Genomic DNA, 24,056 nt, shown 5'->3' on the forward strand with positions numbered 1-24,056 from the left:
TTTCTACACAGTTTCTCCTAGTTATGACTCTAAAACATTCTACATATTCCCTAACTGGAATGTGCATGACATCATAAAGCCTATGTTCTACAGCAGAAAAGCAGCGAAGCCTTGTCAGCCCAGGGCGGCTACAGAAAGCGTGTGGGCAGCACGTGTCATTTTCCCCAGAGGCACATTATTCTGTTTGTTTTCATTAGTGAAGACCTAAAGATGAGAAGACCGTCTGAATCAATTAGTCCTCAGACGACTCGTTAACCAGATCCTGGCTCTGACATCCAGATGGAAGTACTGCATCTTTCTGTTCTTCACTCCTTTCCTGGGCTCTCGGGCTTTGCGGGAGCCGTTTGAAGTTCTCCTGTTCTCCTGCTCCACGGCGTGTCTTTATTTTTTCCCCGAGAGAAGAGAAGCTTCACTTAAAGATTCCAGACAGGCCGTGGCCGCTGTCTGCCCACCTGTCGGGTTAACAGAACAGGCCCTGACACAAAACCGTACATTTAAAAATAAAAATAGAAGGTAGCAGGCCCGTGTTGCCTGACAGTTGATGCTTGCGTGTGCACAAGTCAAACATTTCAGCCTCAGGGGGAGAGAAGAACCCTTCACTGCGTGTAAAGGGGAAATGCTGAAAAGGAGCCCTTTAATTCCCAGACTTTCTCTGTTTGATGTTACATGGGGCGACATTGGCTCAGGCGGTAAGAGCAGTCGTCTGGCAGTCGGAGGGCTGCCAGTTTGATCCCGCCTTGGGTGTGTCGAGGTGTCCCTGAGAAAGACACCTAACCCCCAAATGCTCCTGACGAGCTGGTTGGTGCCTTGCATGGCAGCCAATCGCCGTTGGTGTGTGAGTATGAATGGGTGAATGGGAAGCATCATTGTACAGCTTTGGATAAAGGCGCTATATAAATGCCAACAATTTACCGTTTACATGCTACAGCACACTTCTACAATCCCAAAAACGTAGGCACACTTTTTTTTCATATTTCTGTATGAATAAAAGTGAAGAACGTATTCATTTTGTTTTCATCTGACAAAGCCTTCAGAAAGGACCCGGCGGTTAGTGTGGTCTTTGGGCTGACCCGCGTCTCCCTCGGCCTGCGATATAAAATGGAGGAACACGGCCAGAGGGCCAAGCAGCTTCGCCTGGTCCCAGAGCCGTGCGTCTCTTAAAACGCTCCTAATCTCCCAGCCGTGAGCACAGCTCCACTGGGGCCTGCCCGGGATTAAGGGAGGTTCCTGACTGGCCTTCACTCCGCTCCAGGGAGAAGGAGAAGCCAGAAAATTGAGTATCCACCACAACCTCCCAAACCCTCCCTCCCCTCTAGTAGATTAAATGGGTATTTTTTCATTCAAAAGAAAGACAATAAGGTTTAGAAATTGAGGTAATCTAATATAAAAATCTATAGTTTATAATGTACCAAACCTGCATGATGAAGTGATCATCTGCATAAATAGTTTTCCTTCAGTCTGTAAAATGAATTACAAAGAAAATTTGACAGTTGACAGTTGATTGATTGATTGATTTATTTATTTGACATATTTTAAAATATACATAGTGTCAGTACCCTTTAGGCAAATAACATAGTACATACTACAATTATCGTGGTCCTCATTGAACTAGGCCTTATTTAAGGCATTTTCACAACTTTATAGATAACGAACATTTCAGAATGCCTTGCATCGTGATGTACTTTTACATTTAATGAAAATGGGACATAAACGTCCGTAGCGGTTGTCGGATGTATTTTATGCATTTGTCTTTCTCTCTTGGAAAGAGGTTTTGACCTTCTTTATTCCTGCTGCCCAGTGTCAGATCCATTTACATGGTTGTTGCATTTTGTTTATTTAGAAATGATTTAAAATTTCTGCGTCACTCCCATAATCAGATTTTTAAAAATGAGATTATCGCTGTCCAATTCAGCTGAGCAGATTTGTGAAATGAACTGATCAATCTTCACTTTCTTTTTCCTCTAATACTTGAATTAAAACTGCTGTTGTTGCTCCTTTGTTTTTAAAAAAAGAAAAGGTTTTCCTCTATTGCTTTTTAATGTCTTCCTGAATTGATGATGATTGGATCAGTCCATTGGAAGAAGATTCACCTGATGTTTACATAATTTTTTTTTTTGCTGGCCTCAAAAAGGCATTTCACATCTCTGCCAGACACAAAGGGACTCAGAGAAGAGTGACTCAATAAGATATCGAAGTCCCGCTCTTATCTTATCTGGCTCAATGTCTTAAGACTCATTTTTATTCTCAAGCTTTTCCTAGTTATTCATCTCTCGTCTGTGTTATCTTACAGTACGCACAATGCTATGTGTTCAAATTTTGCCCTTTTATTGTACGCCATTTGCCATTTTAACCCTGCTTTTGAGGGGCGCTGTGTAAATAAAGCGTTTACTTACAGTAATGACTTATTTATGTACTTAACCTCCTTACCTACCTACCGTACCTTCCAACCTACTACAAAACGACCTAATCACTCACCCACCCGTTGACCCACCACTGCCCGTTCTGTAACTGGGTCAGTTGTTTCCTGTTCGGTGGAAACGGACCGTCAGTACGAGCGAGCGGAGGAGGGGGATTATGAGCCGTGTTCACTTGCCCCTGGGGCATCCTCAGTAACTTACACTGATTACTTTTTACGCATCACCTGTTTGTGTAGTTCAGCTGCTGATTGGACTCAATCCATTAAGGTTAAGCAGCTTAGAAACGGGCATCAAATGTATATTAGAATTACATTGCTGATTCTCTGTCCTGCAGACAGCAAAACGCTCAACAAAAAAAACATGTTTCTATTTCAATTGTATGAAAGTTTTTTTTTTTTAATTCAGTGGATATTGCTGTAAACATTTTTTTATAAATTGTAATCTACAGGATTTTTTCTGCCATTAAGCAGGTTATAGTATTTAAAATAAGGTGGAAACTAGAATCCATAACCCTCTTAGGGTACGTGACCACCACTCATTTCCTGTGTGATGGGTTTTTGCAGAATGCATTCAGGTGGTAGCGTGTTGTGTTGGCAGCATATCTGTGTGCGCATTTGCTGAGACAGCTGTTCATGGAAGTTTGAGAACAAGCGGACAGGTACATTTAGGCAATCGTTTGTTCGGGTGGAGAGAGCACCTCGCTCTTCCTGATTGACACGAACATGCCGTCTGTCCAAGACTCCGATCCAAGACGTAACAACATAACAACCTCCCCTGACATCCATGACAAAGTCTGTGAATCTGTGCGTCATGTATGGAGCTGCTCTTAGTTATCATTCCACACACCTTCCTTTCTTTTTTCTGTCTTGTTCCTTGTCAATTATCTCTCTCTCTCTCTTTCTCTCTTTCTCTCTCTCTCCTCGCACTCTTTTTTCATCACTGTCAATCGCCATAGTTCATGATATCTGGTTCCATATTAACTCATGGTTTTGCACAAGCAATAAGAGAACCTCTGTCAGTCTATCTGCTGATTATAGTGCACAGAGGAGGGCCGGATGTGGCGTGTTTATGGCAGCAGTGATACTGGGGAAGACTTTTACTTTCTGAACCTGAATTCTGCTCTTCCGATTGGTTGTTTGTCTGGTTTTCCCTCCTCTGATTGGTTGTTTGCTGTTTTTTGGTGAGTAAGTTGCTCTGTTTCTCCACAGGTCGAAGCGTCCAGTTCCAATGCCCACAGGTCCCCCAAGAATCGAGTGTCTACCTATCATCCCTCACCAGAAGGTAGGTACCCCTCTGCCACAATCCAAAAATCTACCCTGTGCCCAAGCAAGCTCATCTCAACTATCTAACCTCAGATGCCTCTGTATGATTGGTAGCTGGGCTCACACAGCTCCACGGGGATCCAATCAGGAGCAGTTATGCTGACAGACAGTAATTAACCAGCTCTCTTTACTAATTACGAAGACTTTGGAAGGCCAGGGCTCCATCTTGTTCCGTAGTTTTCCTGGTTTGGTTTTTCTCGTCTGTTAAACGGCGTGTAGGGCTGTAAATGAGACCGACCTGCTTCTGTAGCCTGTGTGAAAAACCGCTCAGCCGAGCTCACGGGCAGATGGAGCCATGGCTTCCAGGTAATCCACCGCGATTCGGCTCAAACAGCCGGTGCCTCGGTGTGAAAGGACAGGTCCGCAGAGCGCACCGCAAGAGTGCGCAAGGCAACCGGGACCTCGGAGGGGATCGAGAGGCGTCCTGCCTCAGGCCTCTCTCTCTTGTAGGACGGGGGGTCAGCGCTCTACATGTGGGAATATGAGAACGGCTGATGCCCAAAGCCTCTGGGAATTGCACATTCATTGATGGATGGCTTTGGCTTCATTCACAATGATTTGCCTTTCCAGTCACCTTAATGGCATATGCAAGATCTTAGCTCCCCCTGGTGGCGGGAGCGAAACAACACGCTCCGTCTCACCAAGGCATATCAACTGCTGTAGACTTAACTGAAATTTCTACTCAGCTGCTGTTAAACGCATTTAATATTAGAAATCCCAGTACAGTACTTATAGAGCGTTCAACCAGTATCCTCTGTTCTGATTACCCCCCCAACCCAGTCTTTATATGTTTTACCATTTTCTTTTTCCTTCTGAAGGATCAGTCATTCAAAATCAATGGCAGCCTTTCAGCCTGCAGTACCTCCTCCGGGGCGATAGGGGTCTCCAGTGAATCAAACTCCTATTTCTACAATAAGCAAGAGATCAACCAGTCCTGTAAAGTGTCAGTCGCCAGCCCTGGCCCCACCTCCCCAGCAAAGAGGCTGTCTGGCGCTGGTAAGGCAGATGAGAAAAAAAAGAAACAGTATAACAGCCCCATTGGTCTTTACTCTGAAGCGACACTCAGGGAGATGGCCACGTGGCAAGGGGCACGCAAAGGCGCTCCCATGGGGTATGTAATGGCAATCTAGCTTGTACCAAGCACTGACCCTAGAGGCACCACTGGGCCCTGGCAGCCCCACCAGTTCACTGGCATAGATTGCGTGGGCATGACTCACCTCAGACACTACCCCCCCCCTCCAACTCACCCCACCTCCAAACCTCTTTTACAGGACGGTGACAAGAGTCCCAAAACATGTAGTTATTGACCCACAGATCTGTATTACACGCACAAATGTCTTGTGTTACTGGGCGACCGGGCCCTCTGTGAAGAATGTACGGAGACTGTGTGTGTGGGCGTTCTCCCTGCTTACATTAACAGGCCTAAATAGCACTTTTTTTCAGCTGCTGCTTTGTGAAGGTTTGTTATGATAATATAATTGAACAGAAGAGCACTGCTGTCCATTCTCAACAAGGAGGATGGAGAACAGAGAGCTGGAGGAATGCATGCAAAAGGCTTCAAGGACCTGAAATTCAGCCCGGAAGGAAAATATGAGTCCAGTGTTATTCATTCTATTTCTAATGGATCCTTTGGTTTTCTTTTTTAGTTTGAGTCTCTCTCTCACCCCCACCCCCCTGGCCTCCTTGCGTTACATAATGCGTGTGGGTTTGTGTTATTAGGGTGGTTCTGGGGGAGGGGGTGGGGGTTATAGGGGGTGAAGGTTTGGGAGGGTGTGATTTTTTGTCGCTCTGGGGGGGGGGGGGGTGGGGGGGCTCCACACTGCTTCTGTTGTTGTCCATCACCACCCCACCCCCCCTGAAAGGATGGAGAGGCCCTCATCATTTTTAGATCAGGCACAGATCCCAATCATGACACATTTTATAACTCAGACAGTGAGCTAAGGCCATCACTTTTCAAGAGAGACACTTTTCAACTGACCAACTCTCAACTGTCAATTCAAATCTCAGGAAGTGTGGAACCAATTCCAAATCAGGAAGTGTGCAACTCACAATTTCGGTATTTGGTTGTGCAATGGGATTAGCGGAATTGATTTTCAAAGGACTCCACACTTTTTCTCATAACTTGCCTGCAGGGATCATTTGATTTGGGTAAAGAAATTCACTCCAAAGCAACATGAACAATGACATTATGTCTCCAGAGACTGTATGTGTATATTACCCGATTACTCTTCAGAAAAATGACATTTATTGTTATTTTCAGTTGGAACTATTTCCAAGGGCACATGCAACCGGAGACCACTGCACTCAAGCATAGAAAGAAGCGGGCATAATATAATAGAAATTGATATTGAAGTTATAATAATAATCACTTTTATGTTTTCTGCTTCAAAATTCATATTCTAGTTGTCCCTAATGGATTTTTTATTGTCGTATAAGGCAGAAGAGATGGCTGAAATTTAAAAGAAATACATTTTCCCCTTAATGAGCCGTGAAATAACCCTGAGAGCCAGCCTTTGAAGATGTGTCTGACTCCATGGATATCAGCGCAAGCCTCTGGATAACCAGCTTCAGTTACAGGCCTGAGATCTTCTTAACAGCTCCTTTCATTTCATGCAGTCCAGCTTGTGGCCAGATGAAAACTTCAGAGGAAGGGAATCTGGGTTGTCCGACTTGCCTTTACCGTGTTAACCATCTCTCTCTCTCTCTCTCTCTCTCTCTCTCTCTCTCTCGCTCTCTCCCTCCCTGTCTCCCTCTCTCTCTCTGTCTCTCTGTGTCTTTCTCCATCTTTATATCTTTCTTTCTTTCATTCTCTCCATTCTGCTCTCTCTATCTCTCTCTCTGCTGCCTCAGATCATTACCAGCCCTGCTCCCAAGTTAGTACCCCCTGCCCCCGCCCTGAGTGTGGTGTGTGCTCCTGGGGGCTTACGCATGGGGCATTTCTGTGGCTGTGTGTCCATTCCTGTCTGTCGTACTTTACACTTAAATGCCCAACGATCAATGTTATCCAAGTTATGTGCATCCAGTATAACGACTTATAAAGCCTTGTATGCATGTAGTTTTATATCTAAATCATATTGAATATTTGTGCGTTTATGTACATATATATGATATATGTGATGTCTGTATATACTATATTAATATGATATCTAGTAAGCGTGGTATAAAATAAAAATATATCGCATAGCTGCATCTATATCTGTGCATGTGGAAATAGTATAGTAAAATGAATACATGAAATGAAATATCTACATGCTATCTTTTTCTATCTTATTGCACAAGAAGTGGGGGCGTTTAAAGTGAAGTGCCGTTGTGTTGTTTGTGGTTGCTGCCCGGTAAACCAGCATACACAGGCCGCTGTCGGCCGCGGTTTCTGCCGCAGTACGTCTTCAGCGGGCCCGCTTCTCGTAAAAGTGCACTTAAAGCCGCACCTTTCAGCCGCACCTTTCAGCCGCCGTAGATTAAGCAGCACGAGTCGTGTCCTGGAGAAAGGTCTCTGTGTTGCGGCTGCTTGTTAAACCGCCCTTTGTGGGCAGAGAATGCGGTTACCTTGGTTTCCAGTGTGTTGTGCGTCTGAACAATGGAAGTGCATGCAGAGTGCTTGCTTGTGTTGTAAGGAGTGATACCGTAGCTGCGCGACACTGAGAACTGAAGTGTTGTGTAGAAGGTGCTTTTCCGTTTTCTGCTGGTGGAGTGCTGTGGCCATTTGTGGCATTTGATGATTGTGTGTATGATATGTTACGATTTTGTACACATTGACCGTTAATTCCAGTAGTTTGCTACGTATAGTTTGCTACTCATTGTGATCACTTTATTCTTACCACCTGCACTCATTTTACCTTTCCAAAAAGAGCAAAACGTGTTAACGAGTGACCAAAAAAGTGTTTGTATGACCCCGAGAGTGCAAATCTGTCGCTGGTAGCTTTAGAAGGTTAGCAGTACTTTGTAAGGAAACCTGAGCCGTATGCATGGCTGGCAATGCTATAGGGACAATTTGTAAGTTCAAGCAGGAAGGTTTACTGACCTAAACCACACTTCTCCCTTTCACGCTCTACCCCCTGGTCCTCAAAATCTCTTCTTTCTCTCTCTTTTTCCTCACTCGGTCTGGCTGTCTCACCCCTTACTCTCCCTCTCTCTCTCGCTTGCTTCCTCCATCTCTCCCTCTCTCTCTCTCCCTCTCTCTCTCTCTCTCTCTCTGTCTCTCCCTATGTCTCTCGGCCCCTCACGGACACCCCCCCCCCCCCCACTCTCACACGCCCTCCCAGCACTGAGTACACCACCAGCTTCAACCCCGGTGTGCTGAAGGACTCCGCCCTCTCCACTCACAAGCCAATCGAGGTCAAGGGTCCCGGGGGGAAGGCCACTATCATCCACGCCCAGTACAACACCCCCATTAGCATGTACTCCCAGGACGCTATCATGGACGCCATCGCTGGCCAAACCCAGGCCCGAGGCCCTGAGGCACCCAGGTAAGACCCCCCACACCCCCCCTCTCCTAACCCTGCATGAGCTCCCCGCTCTGGCCACTGCTGGCCACGCTAAGCTGGACACGCTCTACGCCCTGCGTCCTCCGCTCTGCGCTGGAGAAAGCATAAAGACTCGCTGGGGCATTCTTAAAAGGTTCTTTTTGGTCCCATGTTTCTTTTCTTTTTTTTCTTATTGGCATGTTGCGAGTTCATTAGGATCTGCTGTTTTGTTTATTAGGTTTATCTCTGCGCGGTTTGAGGCGGAGCAGGAACACTTCTTGGCTCTGTGGTGGCGAATGAGCCAGGCTGAGCTGTATGGTGGCTGTAAGAGTGGGGAGGAGGAAGGTTCTCCTTCGCCTTTGGTGGACAGGTCAAAGCGTGGCCGAATATCAGTCCTCTAATTCCTCCCACCTCAGAACCCCGCTGGGGCCCATGGATTGTGCGTGAAACCGCTCGCCCGTTCATTTATTGTACTCATTCATCCGTCCGTCACTGAGATTGAACAGGAGCGTTCAAACGTGAGCTCGTCAAGAATTTCCTTTAATTCTTTAAGGAAACATTAAAATGTATGTAATGTCATCATCATGTATAAATGTGTATGTTTGAAGATATGGAAGCATACATGCTGTGTCTTTACGTTCAACAGGCAGAGTACCAGCAAGGCATAAGCGGTTAGCAATTTGTGCACGACGGGGAAGTTGTGTGTTAAGGAGATAATCTCATTAAGATGGAGGGAGATCTGGCTTTAGACCAAGAGCTTCCGACCCTGCCGTGTGTCTAGGGTATATGTTCACTTCTGCTTCTCTCACCTCTTCCACAACCACCCCACCCTCACCCCACTGTGCCATCCCACCCCGCCCTGCTGCTTGTCCCCTCCCCCTTCTCCATGGCCCCGCCCCCTGCCGGTCACGTGACTGCCCCAGCGGTGAAGCCCCTGCAGCTGGCTCTCCCCTGGCGTAAGTAGAATTGTCCGTTGTCCCGGACGACGCGTGGCCCCCCCCGGCCCGCGTGTCCGTCTGCGTCTCCCCCACACCCCTGCTTGTTGTCCCCCCCCACCACCCCCACATGCATCCCAGCCCTCCCCCATCCCACCCAAACGCACCCCTCCGCTAACATCGCCACCCAGTGGCCGTCTATGGAAATCTCAATGGGCCTGTCTGTCATGAGATTCGTTGCTGGTGTCGAGAATTGTGCCTGGACTTGAGTTGAGGTGACTGAGGTGCCTTGCTCCTCTTCCCCAATGCAGTGGTGACATCACAGGGTACAGAGCACGGGTTTGTTGAGTTTTAAGTCCAGGCAAATGTTTGCCTTGGTGGACTGTGAAACTTTTGCCACTTTGGTATAGCTGTTCAGAAATGACGTTGAGGAACTTGTGCTGAAAACTGTGGTTGGTTGCTGTGGTTATCGCTAGATTTGCTTGCGGATCAGAAACGTCGCATGGAATGGGGCCTGATAGCCCAGTTCTGTTGCGCTGTTGGCACATCAGGACTCTTCATACCCAGTTTTCTCGACAGATTTTGGGTTAACGTTAGAACTTCTGCAGCTTGCCTCTTTGTATCTATTGGGCTCATTCCAGTTGGCGTTTCCCATGTGAAATATCACCTGAAACATAAGTCGGTCTGCTCCATCCAGCAGATCAGATCAATTTTGATACTCAAGGCTTTCTTTTTTTATTGCTAGTATTCCTTGCAGGATGTATTGTTTAAGTAATTTATCTCTGGAATTTTGCTGTCTGTGATGGTTTTGATAGGTAAGAACCATAAGTGCTGTATGTTTGTGTTAGTACCTGGGTGTTTGAAGGAAAAATGTTTTTGCGGCAGTTAGGTTAACTTTGACCAACTGTAGTCTACTCCTGGTAGATGAGCAAAGGGAATATCAGGAGAGAGAACTGGGAGATTCTGTATCATTCTGCAAAGCCTTTTGCCTCAGCTAAAATCTAAGTATTCATCCACTGTATTCCTCAATAGTCCAGCTCTGCACAATATACCAAGAACCAATGTTAGTCATCGGATGAAAAAATCTGAACCCTGAAGATGTTCTGAGATCAGTCACCATCCTGTTAAAGATATTGTGTGTGTATGTGTATGTGTGTGTGTGTGTGTGCGTGTGTGTGTGTGAGTGAGTGAGTAAGACTAGTTTCTATCACTTTGTTTCTGAAAGTTTCTTTATAGAATTAAATATATGGATGTAGGTACTTCCAGGCCTTGTAAAGAAACAAAAAAACATTAACTGAGTTTTAGGTTTACATTATTTAGAAGTTTTCTCCTGTTCACCTTAAACTAAACCATATGGAAGATGACTAACAGGTGTATGGTTTCCCCACTAAGCTGCACTGACCATGGACAATATGAGTGCCCCAGCCCTTACTTACCGCTCCCTTCAATGCTGGACACCAAACATTAGCTTCACTGGTTGACGATAAAACTCACGAACAGAGGGAAAGTGAGGAGGGGGAAACGCCTGTCCCAGAATCCTCGCGGTAACAAGGAGAGGGCGGAGTTACAGTAGCGCGGGGAGGGGCGGTGCTACTGTGGCTCCTCCCACGAGGAACCCTGCGATGACGCCATTGGGCTCTCTCTGTGGTTGCAGTACGCTCCCCGTTAAAGACCCTATCGTAGACAGTGCCTCCCCAGTCTATCAGGCCGTGATCAACACGAACGACCAGGACCAGGAGTTCTCTGACTGGGCACGCCGCACCACCCACCTGCAGTCCAAGTCCTTCCGCGTCCTCGCCCACCTGACGGGAACCGAATACCGTGAGTACCGCCCCAACGCCCCCTCAACCTGGCCCCGCCCACATGCCCAACGCCCCCTCAACCTGGCCCCGCCCACATGCCCAACGCCCCTTCAACCTGGCCCCGCCCACATGCCCAACGCCCCCTCAACCTGGCCCCGCCCACATGCCCAACGCCCCCTCAACCTGGCCCCGCCCACATGCCCAACGCCCCCTCAACCTGGCCCCGCCCACATGCCCAACGCCCCCTCAACCTGGCCCCGCCCACATTCCCAATTCCCCTGTAATCTATCCCTCTCACCCACCCACATGCCCAACCACCCAATTATGGAAAATGTGTTATTACTGTACAACTGTATCATAAATGAATATGAAAGAAATGTATTTCATTCACCTGCTTACAGGCTTTCCTCCCTTTTCCTATTTCTGTTTCAGTGCAAGACCCAGACGAGGAAGCTCTGAGGAGATCAAGGTAGGCAGCTAGCAGCAGCTACGGTGGCCTCATAGGGACATACCATACGTAAACACACAGACCCAGATCCCAGTGTCACTGGCTTTAAAAAGAGATGGAGCTGTAGGCGGGGAAGGCTTGTGTGGGCGGGGTGGTGTTTAAAAACCTCAGCCGCACACATCACCGTAAAAGCTGGAATGTGATTCCCGGTGCGTAGGACTGGAGGGAGGGGTGAATTGGGGTATCCCAGGCATTTTGGTCCCTCTCGCACAGGCCCCGTCCTGCCCCTCCGACAGCCGAAATGAGCTTGTTGGAGGTCCTTGCGGGATCCTGGAACTGTTCATGGTCCGTCACTGTTCATTAGTATCACACACGGAATGCTAACATCACACACCGTTCCCTAGCACTGCATACAGCATGAAAACACGCTCACTGTTTGCTCGCATTGGACATAGAATGCTAACATCGCACACTGTTCATTAGCATCACACAGAATTCTAACATAAATTAATTCTTATGGAGAACATGAACGTGCGACGCTAACAAATCTTCATCACATTAATCGACAGTCCAAATCTAGCCTCGTCAAATCTAGGCATCGAATAGTTTTTTTTTTTCCACGGTTCACAAAAGTGAGCCCTGGGCTTACATAGTCAGGGCACTTAAACACATAGAGATCTCAGATGTCTGAGAAAATGGCCGTCGATGGACTCCTCAGACCAGAGGCTGTTTGTTACTGTTTGTTGCGGCTGTCGTTGAGGCAACCGAGGTCCTTCCTGAGAGGGACCAAAGCCCCTGCAGCGCTCACTGACCCCACTGATTCTATGGCAGGGGAGTTGAGGTCACGGTCCCTAACCGCTCTTTCTTTCCCCTCTTTTTCTCTTTTCTTCCTCCCCCTTTTCCTTTCCCTCTGTCTCCACGCCACAGGGAAATGTTTGAGTCAGAAGCTAAAGGCCCACGCTTTGCTAAATTGAAAAACTGGCACAACGGCCTGTCGGCACAGATCCTTAACCTAGCGGTAGACGAAGAAACTAGCCCCAGCCTGCCAGAGCAGATTTAGGTGAGGTGTAAGGGAGTGTTTAGCGACTGGAGTGTGAGTTAAAGAGTGGTAGAATAGCTCATGAGTTACAAAGGAAAGCTTCATTTGTTGAGTGCTTGTTGCTCATGGTTATGTGACACATATCCTTCTGCCTTCGTAATGTAGTGCGGAGATTTTATTTTATTTTTTCTGTCTTATATTATATATTTTTCTTCCTTTATCTTGGCTGTACTACTGCGCCTAAATTAAAATAGTCACTGTTGCTGGACAAATGGACACAAAAACGTTGTATTTCCCTGTTTAAATATATATTAAAAATAAGAATTATAACTGTGAATAAAAGCTATACCACTTTAAACCAAACCAGAAGAGAGACTTGTCAGCCTTTTCCTTCATTTGGTGTCAGAATACCTTCGGTCTGCAAGGTGACGTCGGTCTGCAAGAAAGGACTGACTTTCTTTATCACTAGGTCAGAGTGTATCGGGTCAGTAATGGCCAGGGCTGGCTCAGCTCACTACAGCTGTAGGGAGCTGTAGATGCCCCATAGCCGATGGCTACAAAGTTATATCTGTAGACAGAGCAGGGAATGGCCTAGGTCCAAGCAATAGGGCATCACATATCATATTATTCTTGCAGACCTAAGAGAGGAACTATTGAAATAGAATCTGCATCATTTTGTCAAAGTATTTGAGAGTGGATGCTTTGACAAAACAGTAGTAGTTAGTAAAAAGTAGTTTATAGTATTAAAAAGAACAGTCCAAAGCAGACCTGGTTTCTACATTCTGCATTTGACTCAGCTTGCCTGGTGTATTGGAACAAATTAAATGATCCCAAAATGTAAACCCCACCCATCTGCAAAACATATATTCGCATAAGGATACTGATTTTCAATTACCGGTAGTCTCTTAACAGCCAAACTGTAATCCTGTAAAGCTGAATGCTGAATTGAGTTATCGCAAAACACTTAGATTTATTTTGTGGGTAATGGCTAATTGAATAGAACTCTGCGTAGACTACAGGAAATGGCATATAAGCCCCCTTGCTTCTTTGAAAGGATCTAGTGGACTGAGCAAAGCTTTTTTCGCCCATAGAGAGCGAGGAATCTGAGAATCGATAACGACCCTTTGCTGCCAGAGGGAAAGTGGTGTGGTTTAGCTGTACTGTGCCTGCATTAATTAGTAAGGCAGCATTGGCAATCTGTAAGACGCTCGTCTTTTAAAAAGATTTAAGGATACAGCCTTGGGCTGTGCAGCAGATGGACTGCTGCTTAGAGTTAAGATGGCAGTTAAGTTGGCAAATTGGCTATTGGCTTTTCACTCTGCTTCAGTTGCCTTGGGGAGAGGATTGCACAATCACGATGTCCCTTTCCCAACCGTTGTAGCCTATGAACTGTCATCTTTTATGGAATAATGCCTAACAGAAACAGAAAGTCTCCTGTGCTCTTATGTCACCAAGCCATGTAGGTCATTTGTTGTGTCTTGGAGATTGTATAGCTGCACATAGGTTTTAATACAGTGCTTGGTAGCTGAAAGAGCAGCATTAACATCTCTGAATAATGCTGCAGGTTCAATCAGACCTTTCGTTGTCATCTGCAAACACGGGTTTTTGCTGGTACAAGCTATTGTTTGGGTCACCCTTTGTGTTAGCACAGTTATACATCCACAGTTGATGATGATGTCATGTGGAATGTGGAACAGGTTGGCGTTTGCTCAATCTAGTGAGAGCAGTGCTCTCATCTACTTCTCAAACACCTTTCGTTATCTTTTACTGAAGCAAGGGGCTTGAATGCGGTCTTTTTAGTCTAGAATGGAGGTCTGGCTCACTTGACAGCAGTGAGCTGAGAGGGGGCTTTGAAGTGGATGTTAAGAACCTTGCGTGTTTTGTTCCATGCTAAAGAAACCGCAGTTAGTCACAAACACAAGAGCTTGTAGTTGTGCCTTCAGTATTTGACTGTATGATGCTTGAGATTGTTTCATAGGTTCATAGGCAACACTATCCATCGCAGTCGGTAGTTCAGGAGGGAAAGAGTGAGAGAACGTTCTTGTGAATTGGCGAATAGGGGTCTGGTTTCTTCACTGGTCGGAGTGGAGGTGTTCTGAACGTTGGACGCAGAGGCTTAAACTTGTGTCTGCTCATTGAGCTCTCTGTTGAAACACATCTCAGCTGAAGGCCCGCTCCAAATTATAGGTAATAAACGTGAGAATCAAAGATAGGAAGAAAATAGCGAGATGCAGTATTTGTCAGGATTGTGCCTCTCTGGCTCCTTGTAGTGGACGCTGATGTAGCTACAGGTGCTGAAGGGACATCTGATGCATTTGCATTTTCTAGCATTTAAAGTGCTGCATTAAAGGAGTGTACTCTTTTTAAATTTTTTACAGACACATGTCATATTTCTGCCATTTCTAAACAAGAGAGCTGGAGATCTGACACAGCATGCCTGCTCTGGTACTGAACGTTCGCTTCTGATTGGTTAAAATGTAAACTGCCACGCTACTTACACACGTGCTACATTTAACACTTCAAGCTTTCCATCCATAACCCATTCGTTTGCTCTACGAGCCAGTTCACTTCAGCCAAATCAACAACTGACTTCAATAAAGTTTAGAACCGCTAGATTACATAACAATTTTTCCTATTAGTCCTGATAGGCACCAGTGAGTTTATTGTTAAAAAATGAAGGATTAAAGAAAGCACGTACAAACATTTGTATTTGTATATGTAATCTTATAATAGTGTATACTTAATGTGGGTTTATCTCAGATTAAGTTAGAAATTGGTAAAACTATCTATTCCATAAATGAATGTAAATTATATATAAAGCTATGGTTCGATGCCTCTGTGTGGAGGATATGTAGGGCGCGTTTCCTGCCTGCAGAGCCCAGAGGATATGTGAAGTGTTTAGTCAGCCCTGAGCGATGTAATCAGTGATGGCAGAACAGGATCAGATGTTGAAGAAAAGCACAGCGGAAGTGCTGACCAGAGGTGACACACTGCCATCACTCCATCTCCACAAGGAGAGAGGTGTAAAAAGACAGAAAGAAAGAAAGAAAGAAAGAAAGAAACAAGCAAAAAACAAACAAAAATAAAAGTGGATTTGGAAGTGGGAGTAGCGAAAAGAGCTGAGAAGGTAATTCTGCTTGTCTGCTTTTGAGGTAGGGGGACGTTGTGCTATGCCTGCTGTTTGGCTTAATTTGAATGGATTGATTTTTCGATCCGTTTCTAACCGCTCTCTTCCCTGTGTATGCTTTTCTATCCCCCCTGCCCCCACTCACAACCCCCCTCCCCCCCCCCACTGCCAGCATGCAATGCATGCTGGGAAGAGAGTGTGAGTGTGCTTGCATCTATGAGCAACAGCTTCCCACCACCCCCCTCCTTTCCTCTCTCCCTTCATCCCCCCCTTTTCAAACGAAGCGTCCACTTCCTCCCACACACTCCACCAGGCACACCCATAATCCATCACTTATTCTGCTTCTAACAAACGTAAAATACAAATGAAGCAAAGGCGATGGATGAGGCGTGATGAAGCAGCGCATCTCTGCAGGTCTCTCCATAGCAGCCGCGCGTTCCCCGCCTCTTTCCGCTCTCTCTGCCCCGGACCTCCAGTATCTGACAGTGTACAGAGAGCCGAGCTAGGCTGCTGTCAGGTGTGGATGTTTTGGGAACGTTTCTTGGACGTTTAGGGGATGTTATTGTTGTATGGATGGTATTGTAGATGTTGGTTAGACGTGGCGTTTGTGGCTTTTCAGGGTGGCCCAGGGGGCCCTGTTGGTTCAGTAGTGTGGCTTATTGTCGCTAATGTGGCCTATTTCACTTGCTATCTTACGGGTCACGGGTCTTATGACTATTATGTGATATACACTTTATTAGGTAGACCTGTACACCAGCTTGTTAATGCAAATATTTAATCAGCCAATCATGTGGCAGCAACTAAATGCATACAAGCATGCACACGTGGTCAAGAGGTTCAGCTGCTTTTCCGACCAAATGTTAAAATGAGGAAGAAATGTGATCTAAGTGATTTCGGCCGTGGAATGATTGTTGGTGACAGACAGGGTAGTTTGAGTATCTTAGAAACTGATTGGCGAAGGGCTGTGTACTACTGGGGCTGGTGTTCTGGTGTGTGGTGTACATCTGTGTGAGTGAGTGTGTGAGTGAGTGTGTGAGTGAGTGTGTGTGTGTGTGTGTGTGTGTGTGTGTCTTCCCCCCAGTCAGTCTCTGTGTATCACGCTTAACCTCTTCACACCCCTGCTCTTTGACTTCACAGTGGGCTTTCATTACGCTTTTATTAACCTGTCCTGTCCCTCCCCCTCCCCTCCAGCCACTCTCCTCCTCATTCACGCACAGAGAGCTAGTGTGCCCTGCTATACATTACAGTCTACAGTGCAATATCTGCCGCGTGTATCACGTGACATTGTTAGTGTTAGTTAGTGTTTTTACGGAAGGCATTGGTCTGGCCAGGGCACTGATAGATTGGTCTATCAGTGCAGCAATAGGCTTTGGCAGTCAGATCAAAGCACAATTTCTCTATGAAAGAAATTAATGGGATTTTCACATAACCGTCTCTGTCAAAGTCAGTGATTTAAGCTCCCGTTTAATACTTTTTGTAAATCCGGACTCGTTTCTCTCTTAAGTGGCACTGGGTCCACTGAATTCCGATTCCGCCTTTCAGCCGAAATAATTATCTGCCTGGCAAAAAGCTAACACCACAGCCCATGTTATACAGTATACAGTAGCTGGACCCTATTGGCTATTTAACATAGAAGCTGCTCTGGTAGTAGGTGTGGTCTTAAGCAGCTGGACTACCCTGCCCAGGTCAACAACGTCCACAGTCATATTGAGCCAAAAAAACATTAGCTGTCACTGGGAACAGAGTTGCCGTGACGCCATTTCATGCTATGCAATGTGTTAACGGCCCCAGAAAAGGATAGCGTCAGATTTAGCATTAGCCCCTTGTTGCCTCTAACTGCTCTTGCTTACTTGTCATTGAGCAGTGTCTGTGTTGTTCCACGGCGTGTGCATGCTCTGGCCTCTGACACTGCCCGCCCTGCTCTCTCCACCTCCCCTGCCCCTGCGAGTCTCGCCTCTAAGCACTTTACCAGGCGTCCAGCAGACAGTGGCTGCACTAACTGTGTATTCCATTCTGGAAGAGGACAGATTCCCTATATTGATAAGCGTACCAAGCAGATATTAACAGCAGGGGGTGATGTAGGTGCCAGTTGTCAGTTAAGCCTTGCCGTGGGCCGGATATAGTGGGTCTCACTCCCTCTCCTTGGAACCCCTTCCCCACCCTGATGTTGCAACAAACCTTCCCTCTAGCAGTGCCTGACTCTCCAGAATATGTTCTCAGATTTCCCTTTCTCTCCGATCCCTCAAAACCAACTCCCTCTTCCTTTCTCTATCTTTCTTCCTCTTAATGTTTTTGACCTGAGCTGTGAGAGGTTGGCTTTCAAAGCACACAAATAATTGAGTGTTCTGTAGATGGTCAATTTGTCTTTATGTGCTTATTTTGCAGTCTAAAATGTCACTAATGCTCTCATTAGATCAGACCTGTTTCTACTAAAGTGCACTCAATGGTACATGGTAAAATGCCAGTTGTACTGGCAATATAATTGTAAACCATAGTTGACATGGTCCCTCTGAGGACCTGCTCTCTTTAAATTACTGTTCAATGTACATTTGTGTAGAATTGCTTTTGTCAGACAACCTCGCATTTACTCAGAAATCCTTCTGTGTCTCTTTGTGGAGTGTGTGTGTGTGTGTGTGTGTGTGTGTGTGTGGGTGGATGTCTCTTTCCATGGTGCACCAATAAAGTTTACATATTCAGACAGGACCCACAATGCACCCTGTATGCAGGAGGATCACTTGTGGGCAGTTTATACTTATTTTAGGGCAATGGTAGGTAACCTGTGTCTTGTTGTATGTTATGTGCTTGGGAGCCTGTGATTCGTGTGTGAGTATGTTTTGTCCTATTCTTTTTGAGGTTTTTTTTGTACTCAGCCAAAGAGTTGGCTTTCTCTTTGTCCACTGTCAGTCATACTCAAGGTGCCTCCTCTCCCCTGCCAACTGGCACGCCACTCCACGTGTGCACACCAAAACCACCACCAAAACACGCTAACTTCATGGGTTTGACACAGAAACCAGAGACCTCCACTCCTTGACTGTTGCAGGTGACCACTCTTGCCCCGTAAGGCGGGGGTAGGCAGTTCCAAATTCAGTTCTGCCTGTTTTAGCTGTTGCTGTGAACTAAAAACTGCTGAAACCCCCCCCAAAAAATGGTTTATTCCAAAATGGGTGGTCAGAAAGCAAATGAGGAGTGGAGGTCCTGGTGTTTGGGAGGGACAGACAGTCACCAGGCCTGCTGCTGCTAGGTGCCTGCCCCCTTTCTTCCTCTCTACTTGGTCTCTTCTGATGGTCCTCCTCCAATACCATTTTCCCAGAAGAAGAAACTGAAAAATGAGTGCCGGGGGAAAGCCACCTTCTCCAAGAACTCAAGAGGTCATTTCAACTGTCGGGCTTGATATGAAATCCCGAATCTACGGAGGAGAACTACGAAGAGCTATTTTAGTTTATTAATCTGGCTCACAGTGATATCAGTAGCCAGTCTTGTGGAGCACGCAGGGCCTCGTGTTGGTTCTTGGTATATTCTGTGTTTAACCCTTCCTTCTGACAGGACCGGGAAACCAAACCAAGGCTCTGTCCACACCTGCTCTCTGTCTGATATTCGCCATTTTATTCATCAGCATGCGGTGTTAGCGGTATTAGGCGACAAGATCTCCCACCCCCTCCACCCCGCTTGTTTCTTTGGCCCACGGATGTGATTGATTGAGCTTTTCCTGCCAAGACACAGTCAGTTAAATAACCCTCAGTGCAAAATCGATTCTCCTGTAGCCAAAGACCGGCAGTTTCCAATTAATGGGAAAATACAACACGACAGGGACTCCCAGTCTTCTCCAGTAACTCGTATGATCGATTGGCCAGTGAGGTTTTCTGTTGGACTAAGGTTGTGTCGACAATGTGTTGCGTTTTCTCTCCCCATCTACCTCCGAGGATTTTTTAAATCGTCTACGTGTGCCACACCCTGAACTGTACCCTTCAGTTGTGAAATTAGATCATAGAGGAGTTAGGATCTTCATTAATCTGCTCTCTCCGGTCTGCCTGTGTCGATGAATATCCTTGCATTGGGTTGTGCCCCTATCAAAGCTCTGCTGTTTGTAGTTTTGCATGAGAATGAATCAAACGTCTTGCCCTAGGTCCTCAAAGAGATCTTTTAACTCTGTATATGCATTGATTTACAGTACTGTGCAAAAGTCTTGGCTCGTGTAAAAGAATTCCGTAAAGCAAAGATGCTTTCGAAAATAATCAGATCAACCGTTTTAAAGATCAGAAAATGTACAATGAAGAGCAGTGAACAGTTTAAAACTAAATTACCCCTTCGCCGTTAAAACTGCATCAATTCTATTCGGTATACTGTTCTGCAATTTCATAAGAAAATCAGCTGAAGGTTCTACCAAACGTATTGGAGAACCCGTGCCACAGTTCTGCTGCTGTCTTTGGCTGTCTCGCTTGCCTATGGCTATCCAAGTAATCCCAGACACCTCGAAAACCTTGGGTGCCTAAGACTATTGCTCAGTACTGTATGCAGTATAAATGTATGCAGTACACCTATATACATACAGTAGAATACAGTGCAGTATAAATGTATGTGAGTTTGTCGGTACATACATATTCTCTGTGCCTGTTGTATCTGTATATATATACATGTATACTGTGTATATTGTACATTCACTTCCAAGATTCTAACCTTTTCTTTTCATTGCAACCTAACCCTCTTATCTAGTACTCCTATTGAGCATGCCCCGGTCTCCACAATCCCCATGCCCACTGCTCTGCCTGCTGATGCTCCTGTTGACGCTGCTGCTCCCGTTGACGCTGCTCCTGTCGATGCCGCTCCTATTGACGCTGCTGCTCCTGTTGACGCTGCCGCTCCTGTTGACGCTGCCGCTCCCGTTGACGCTGCTGCTCCCGTTGACGCTGCCCCTGTTGACGCTGCTCCTGTCGATGCTGCTCCCGTTGACGCTGCCCCTGTTACTGATGATGCTACTGCTAACGACGCTGCCGCTACTGCCGCTGCTGACGCTCCTGACGATGCTGCTTCGCCCAGCGAGCCCGCAGCTGCGCCAGAGCCCGTAGCCAACGATGTGGCGCCAGCTCCTCCCGCCGCCCCGGCTCCCGCCCCGGGGCCTGCTCCCGTAGCCCCCGCCCCAGAGAGGTAACGGCTGTGTCTGATTGGCCTGCGGCCAGGTTTTTGGTGCGCCGCCAAAGGCCGCAGAGTGAAAACGGAAAAAATCTGTGTGTCTTTGTTTTCTTTTGGAATGTGTTTTTACGTGCCCATTTGGCATTCGTTTGGTGTGACGGGGTCAGTACGCCGTGTACTGTAACGTTTGTCTACTGAGTTTTGAGCGTTCACTTCAGTTTCTGGCATCTTTTTTGTTTTCGCCCTCAAACAAAATGGAGGTTCAAGGTTAATGCAGCCTTCATTTTGTTTATGGGGTGTTTTAATCAATACAGACTCAACACATACATGCCCACAAATGCCTTGAGTCATCCCAATGTATGTGTAGACTGGCTGTTTACTTCACTACCTGAAAAATATAGACAATCTACAATATACAGGTTTTAGTCAGTCTTGCACAAAAGCAAAACTCACTTTGGATTATTTAATCTATTTACAGTATAATGTAATTTCAGCACTTGACAAATGTTTCAAATGTTCAATTTGAAGCACAGATTTGTATGTTTTAAACATGAGAATGAAGGACCACTCTATATAAAAATACCTGTATAAATAATAAAGAATGCTACAATTTTGCTAATTAATAATACAATAATAATAAAAAATTTAGTTAGTTTAGTTGTTTGCTAACGTTAAATGATGTTATATAATTTGATCAACTCTGGCTAACCATAGTCACTTCTATCTGTGTTTTTCTGTTGTTTTTTTTAGCAAGAACATTTCAAAATCCTGATAGTTTAACGAACTACTTTCACCCACTGCAACCCATGCCACAACCACACACCTTTTCAAACAGTTACAATGGCTGAGCACACAATTTCCTGAATCCCTGATGACATCGCCAAGCAGTTGTGGGCATGTATATGTTGACTATCTATTGACCTTATATTGTCAGAACATGATGAATTTGTAAAGGTGATTTACATATTTTGTTGTATTGACCCTTTGTAAGATAGGGTCTTTGGTCTGCACCAAAAAACAAAACAAATCATGTTTGCATATAAGACACTGCCAGTTGCCGAATCCAAAGGGTTGGAATTTGTGAAGAAGCGGTCTTTGGGATTTGCTGGCAGGATTTTCCCTTTTGTAAGATGTCCAATCTTCAGAGACCTGCCTTATTTGAAACGTGTCAGAACAGAGAGCCCAACTGCCCATAGGAGTTCCCACAATTGCTCAATGTGTCCGGTTTCATTAACCAAAACTCATATTAATCATTTACCCTTCATCATAACGTGTGTTCTTTTCTCCATTTTAAACTCTGACCTGATGTGAACTTTGACCTTGCTGCTGCATGGCTGCCTACTGCCGCTGCCAACGGCCAGAGACAAATGGTCACGCAAGAACGTCCCTTGCGTGGTCCTCAAGGATTTATGTCCAAACTCGGGAAAACGGACGCTTCAGGTCTTCCCTCCGTGTCATTTAATGTGTCCGATGTCAGCACCAGCAGTCGGAGTGGTCCGGCGAGTTTGCCTACGTGTTCTCCGATCTAGGTTAAATGTTTTCTCAGTGTGGCTAAGCCTTCGGTCTTCACTTCCGAGTTTTGAGATTTGTGTATCCAGCCGTTTTTGTGCAGCAGCAACGCTGATACCTGATTGGTTCAGAAATGTTTGTGAATTGACCTGTGAGATCTGAAGATATGAATGGATGGTGTACAGGTATGACGGCTCTGGTCTCCTTCTTGATTGGAAGTGAAGCATCGTGATAATCATGTAAATGACTGCAGTCTATGGGCCTGCTACACATTTCTGTTTTGTAGCTTTACTGAAGCAATCGTTCACTTTTTTCTCCCTTTTCTCCAATTGTGATGCAGTATTTTCAATCAGCCAATGAATCAACAGTGTCCTGCTGCAGCTCCGCCTACAAAAGTGTCCCAGTATCCAGTGCTGGTGGTGCTGTTTACCTGTCTGTCCAACGTCCGTTGTGCTAGCTGTTCTCTCCTTGCAGGCAACCTGAGGATGACCCACACTGCATGCTGGGAAGGGGGGGGGGGGCGGCTACATATTCACTCTGCTACCTGCACAGACCCTGCATAGGTCTCTCGGCTTCACAAACCCATGACCTATCAGTCAGTACGTGGAATTATAAAGGGTGCAACCTACTATAAGCTGTGTTAATGGTTCTTGCGATCCAGTTACATCGCTGTGGATGGATGGGAAAGAGAACCCACCGTGTAGGGAAAGGTGGAAAATGAGAGTGTTTGGGTCACGGTACAATGAGGGAGCTCTGCTGTGTTCTGTTAGTTGTTGATGTAAGGCTGCACCGTGAGAAGAAAAAACCTGCTTCACAGTTCTCATGAGGAAGATACGGTTTCAGGCCACTGGGAGGTCCTCTGTGTGTCTGTGTGTGTGTGTGTGTGTGTGTCTGTGTGTCTGTGTGTCTGTGTGTGTGTGTGTGTGTGTGTCTGTGTGTGTGTCTGTGTGTCTGTGTGTCTGTGTGTGTGTGTGTGTGTTTCTGTGTGTGTGTGTGTGAGTCTGTGTGTGTGTGTGTGTGTGTGATAATGGGAGAGGAAGCGACTCCCAAGTTGTAGTACCCAGACTCCACACTCAGCCCCTCCCCCAAAGATGACCTATCTCTGCTCTATCCTCCACAGCACACCGGCACCCCCAAAGTCTGAGGCCCCTGTGGCCCCCGCGGCCCCCGTGGCCCCTGTGGCCCCTGTGGCCCCCGCAGGGCCCCGCCACCTGTCTCTCGCCGCCTCCACAATCTCCACAGCACTCAGTCACTCTAGGTACAGCTGTCACTCATACTCCCCCCTTCACCACCCTTTCCTCTGATCGGTCAGGAGGCAGGTCTGGCCACACATGTGGTTTACAGGTGGTTTAGAGACCTGTGGTTAGCAGGGCCCATGTTTAGATGGGGGGGGGGGAGTAGCCTGGTTATTGTCTGTGAAGACAGGCACCAACCACGAAGGTGGTAGGAGAAATTCACAGGATCTGGGAGGGGCCATTTTATTTTAAAGGGTGGCTAGAAGTGTGATGAGGAAGAGCCTGAAACCGTCTCTCACGCCTCTCTTGTGAACTCTCATTAACTCAATATCAGTAACCCGGGGCCGCCCCCTACCACAGCACTGGAGGCCCTGTCAATCACCCCGATCTTCCGCACCAGAACTCTGCCCAAAAGAGTGCGCCCCCTGCCCAAGGGGAGGCCCTATCACCTCAGGTACAGCACACCTGGACGGACGGACGCCGTGAAGGAGGGTGGGGCGGACACAGTGGGGTGCAGAGACACCGGGGGGAGCTGGGATAGTGGAGGGGAGGGGCGAGGCAGGTCGGGTGGGGGGGGACATGGGGTGGGAGGACCAACCGAGTGCCGTGTGGCAGTACCCTGTGAACTGGGC

At 46.6% G+C, this 24,056-nt stretch overlaps 1 protein-coding gene across 1 annotated transcript in view; it reads left to right on the top strand.

Annotated features, from left to right (window-relative positions):
• Positions 1-24,056, top strand: part of ldb3a (LIM domain binding 3a) — a 53,115-nt gene that overhangs the window by 19,766 nt on the left and 9,293 nt on the right. The window contains exons 3-11 of the mRNA XM_061228769.1: positions 3,626-3,698; positions 6,590-6,612; positions 8,002-8,205; positions 10,792-10,958; positions 11,372-11,408; positions 12,315-12,437; positions 20,264-20,695; positions 23,310-23,447; positions 23,759-23,878. Coding sequence (XP_061084753.1) covers positions 3,626-3,698; positions 6,590-6,612; positions 8,002-8,205; positions 10,792-10,958; positions 11,372-11,408; positions 12,315-12,437; positions 20,264-20,695; positions 23,310-23,447; positions 23,759-23,878 — 1,317 coding nt within the window. The remainder of the gene's footprint in view (positions 1-3,625; positions 3,699-6,589; positions 6,613-8,001; positions 8,206-10,791; positions 10,959-11,371; positions 11,409-12,314; positions 12,438-20,263; positions 20,696-23,309; positions 23,448-23,758; positions 23,879-24,056) is intronic.

Source organism: Conger conger, chromosome 18 (genome assembly GCF_963514075.1).
Source record: "Conger conger chromosome 18, fConCon1.1, whole genome shotgun sequence".
In the NCBI taxonomy this organism is placed as follows: Eukaryota; Metazoa; Chordata; class Actinopteri; order Anguilliformes; family Congridae; genus Conger; species Conger conger.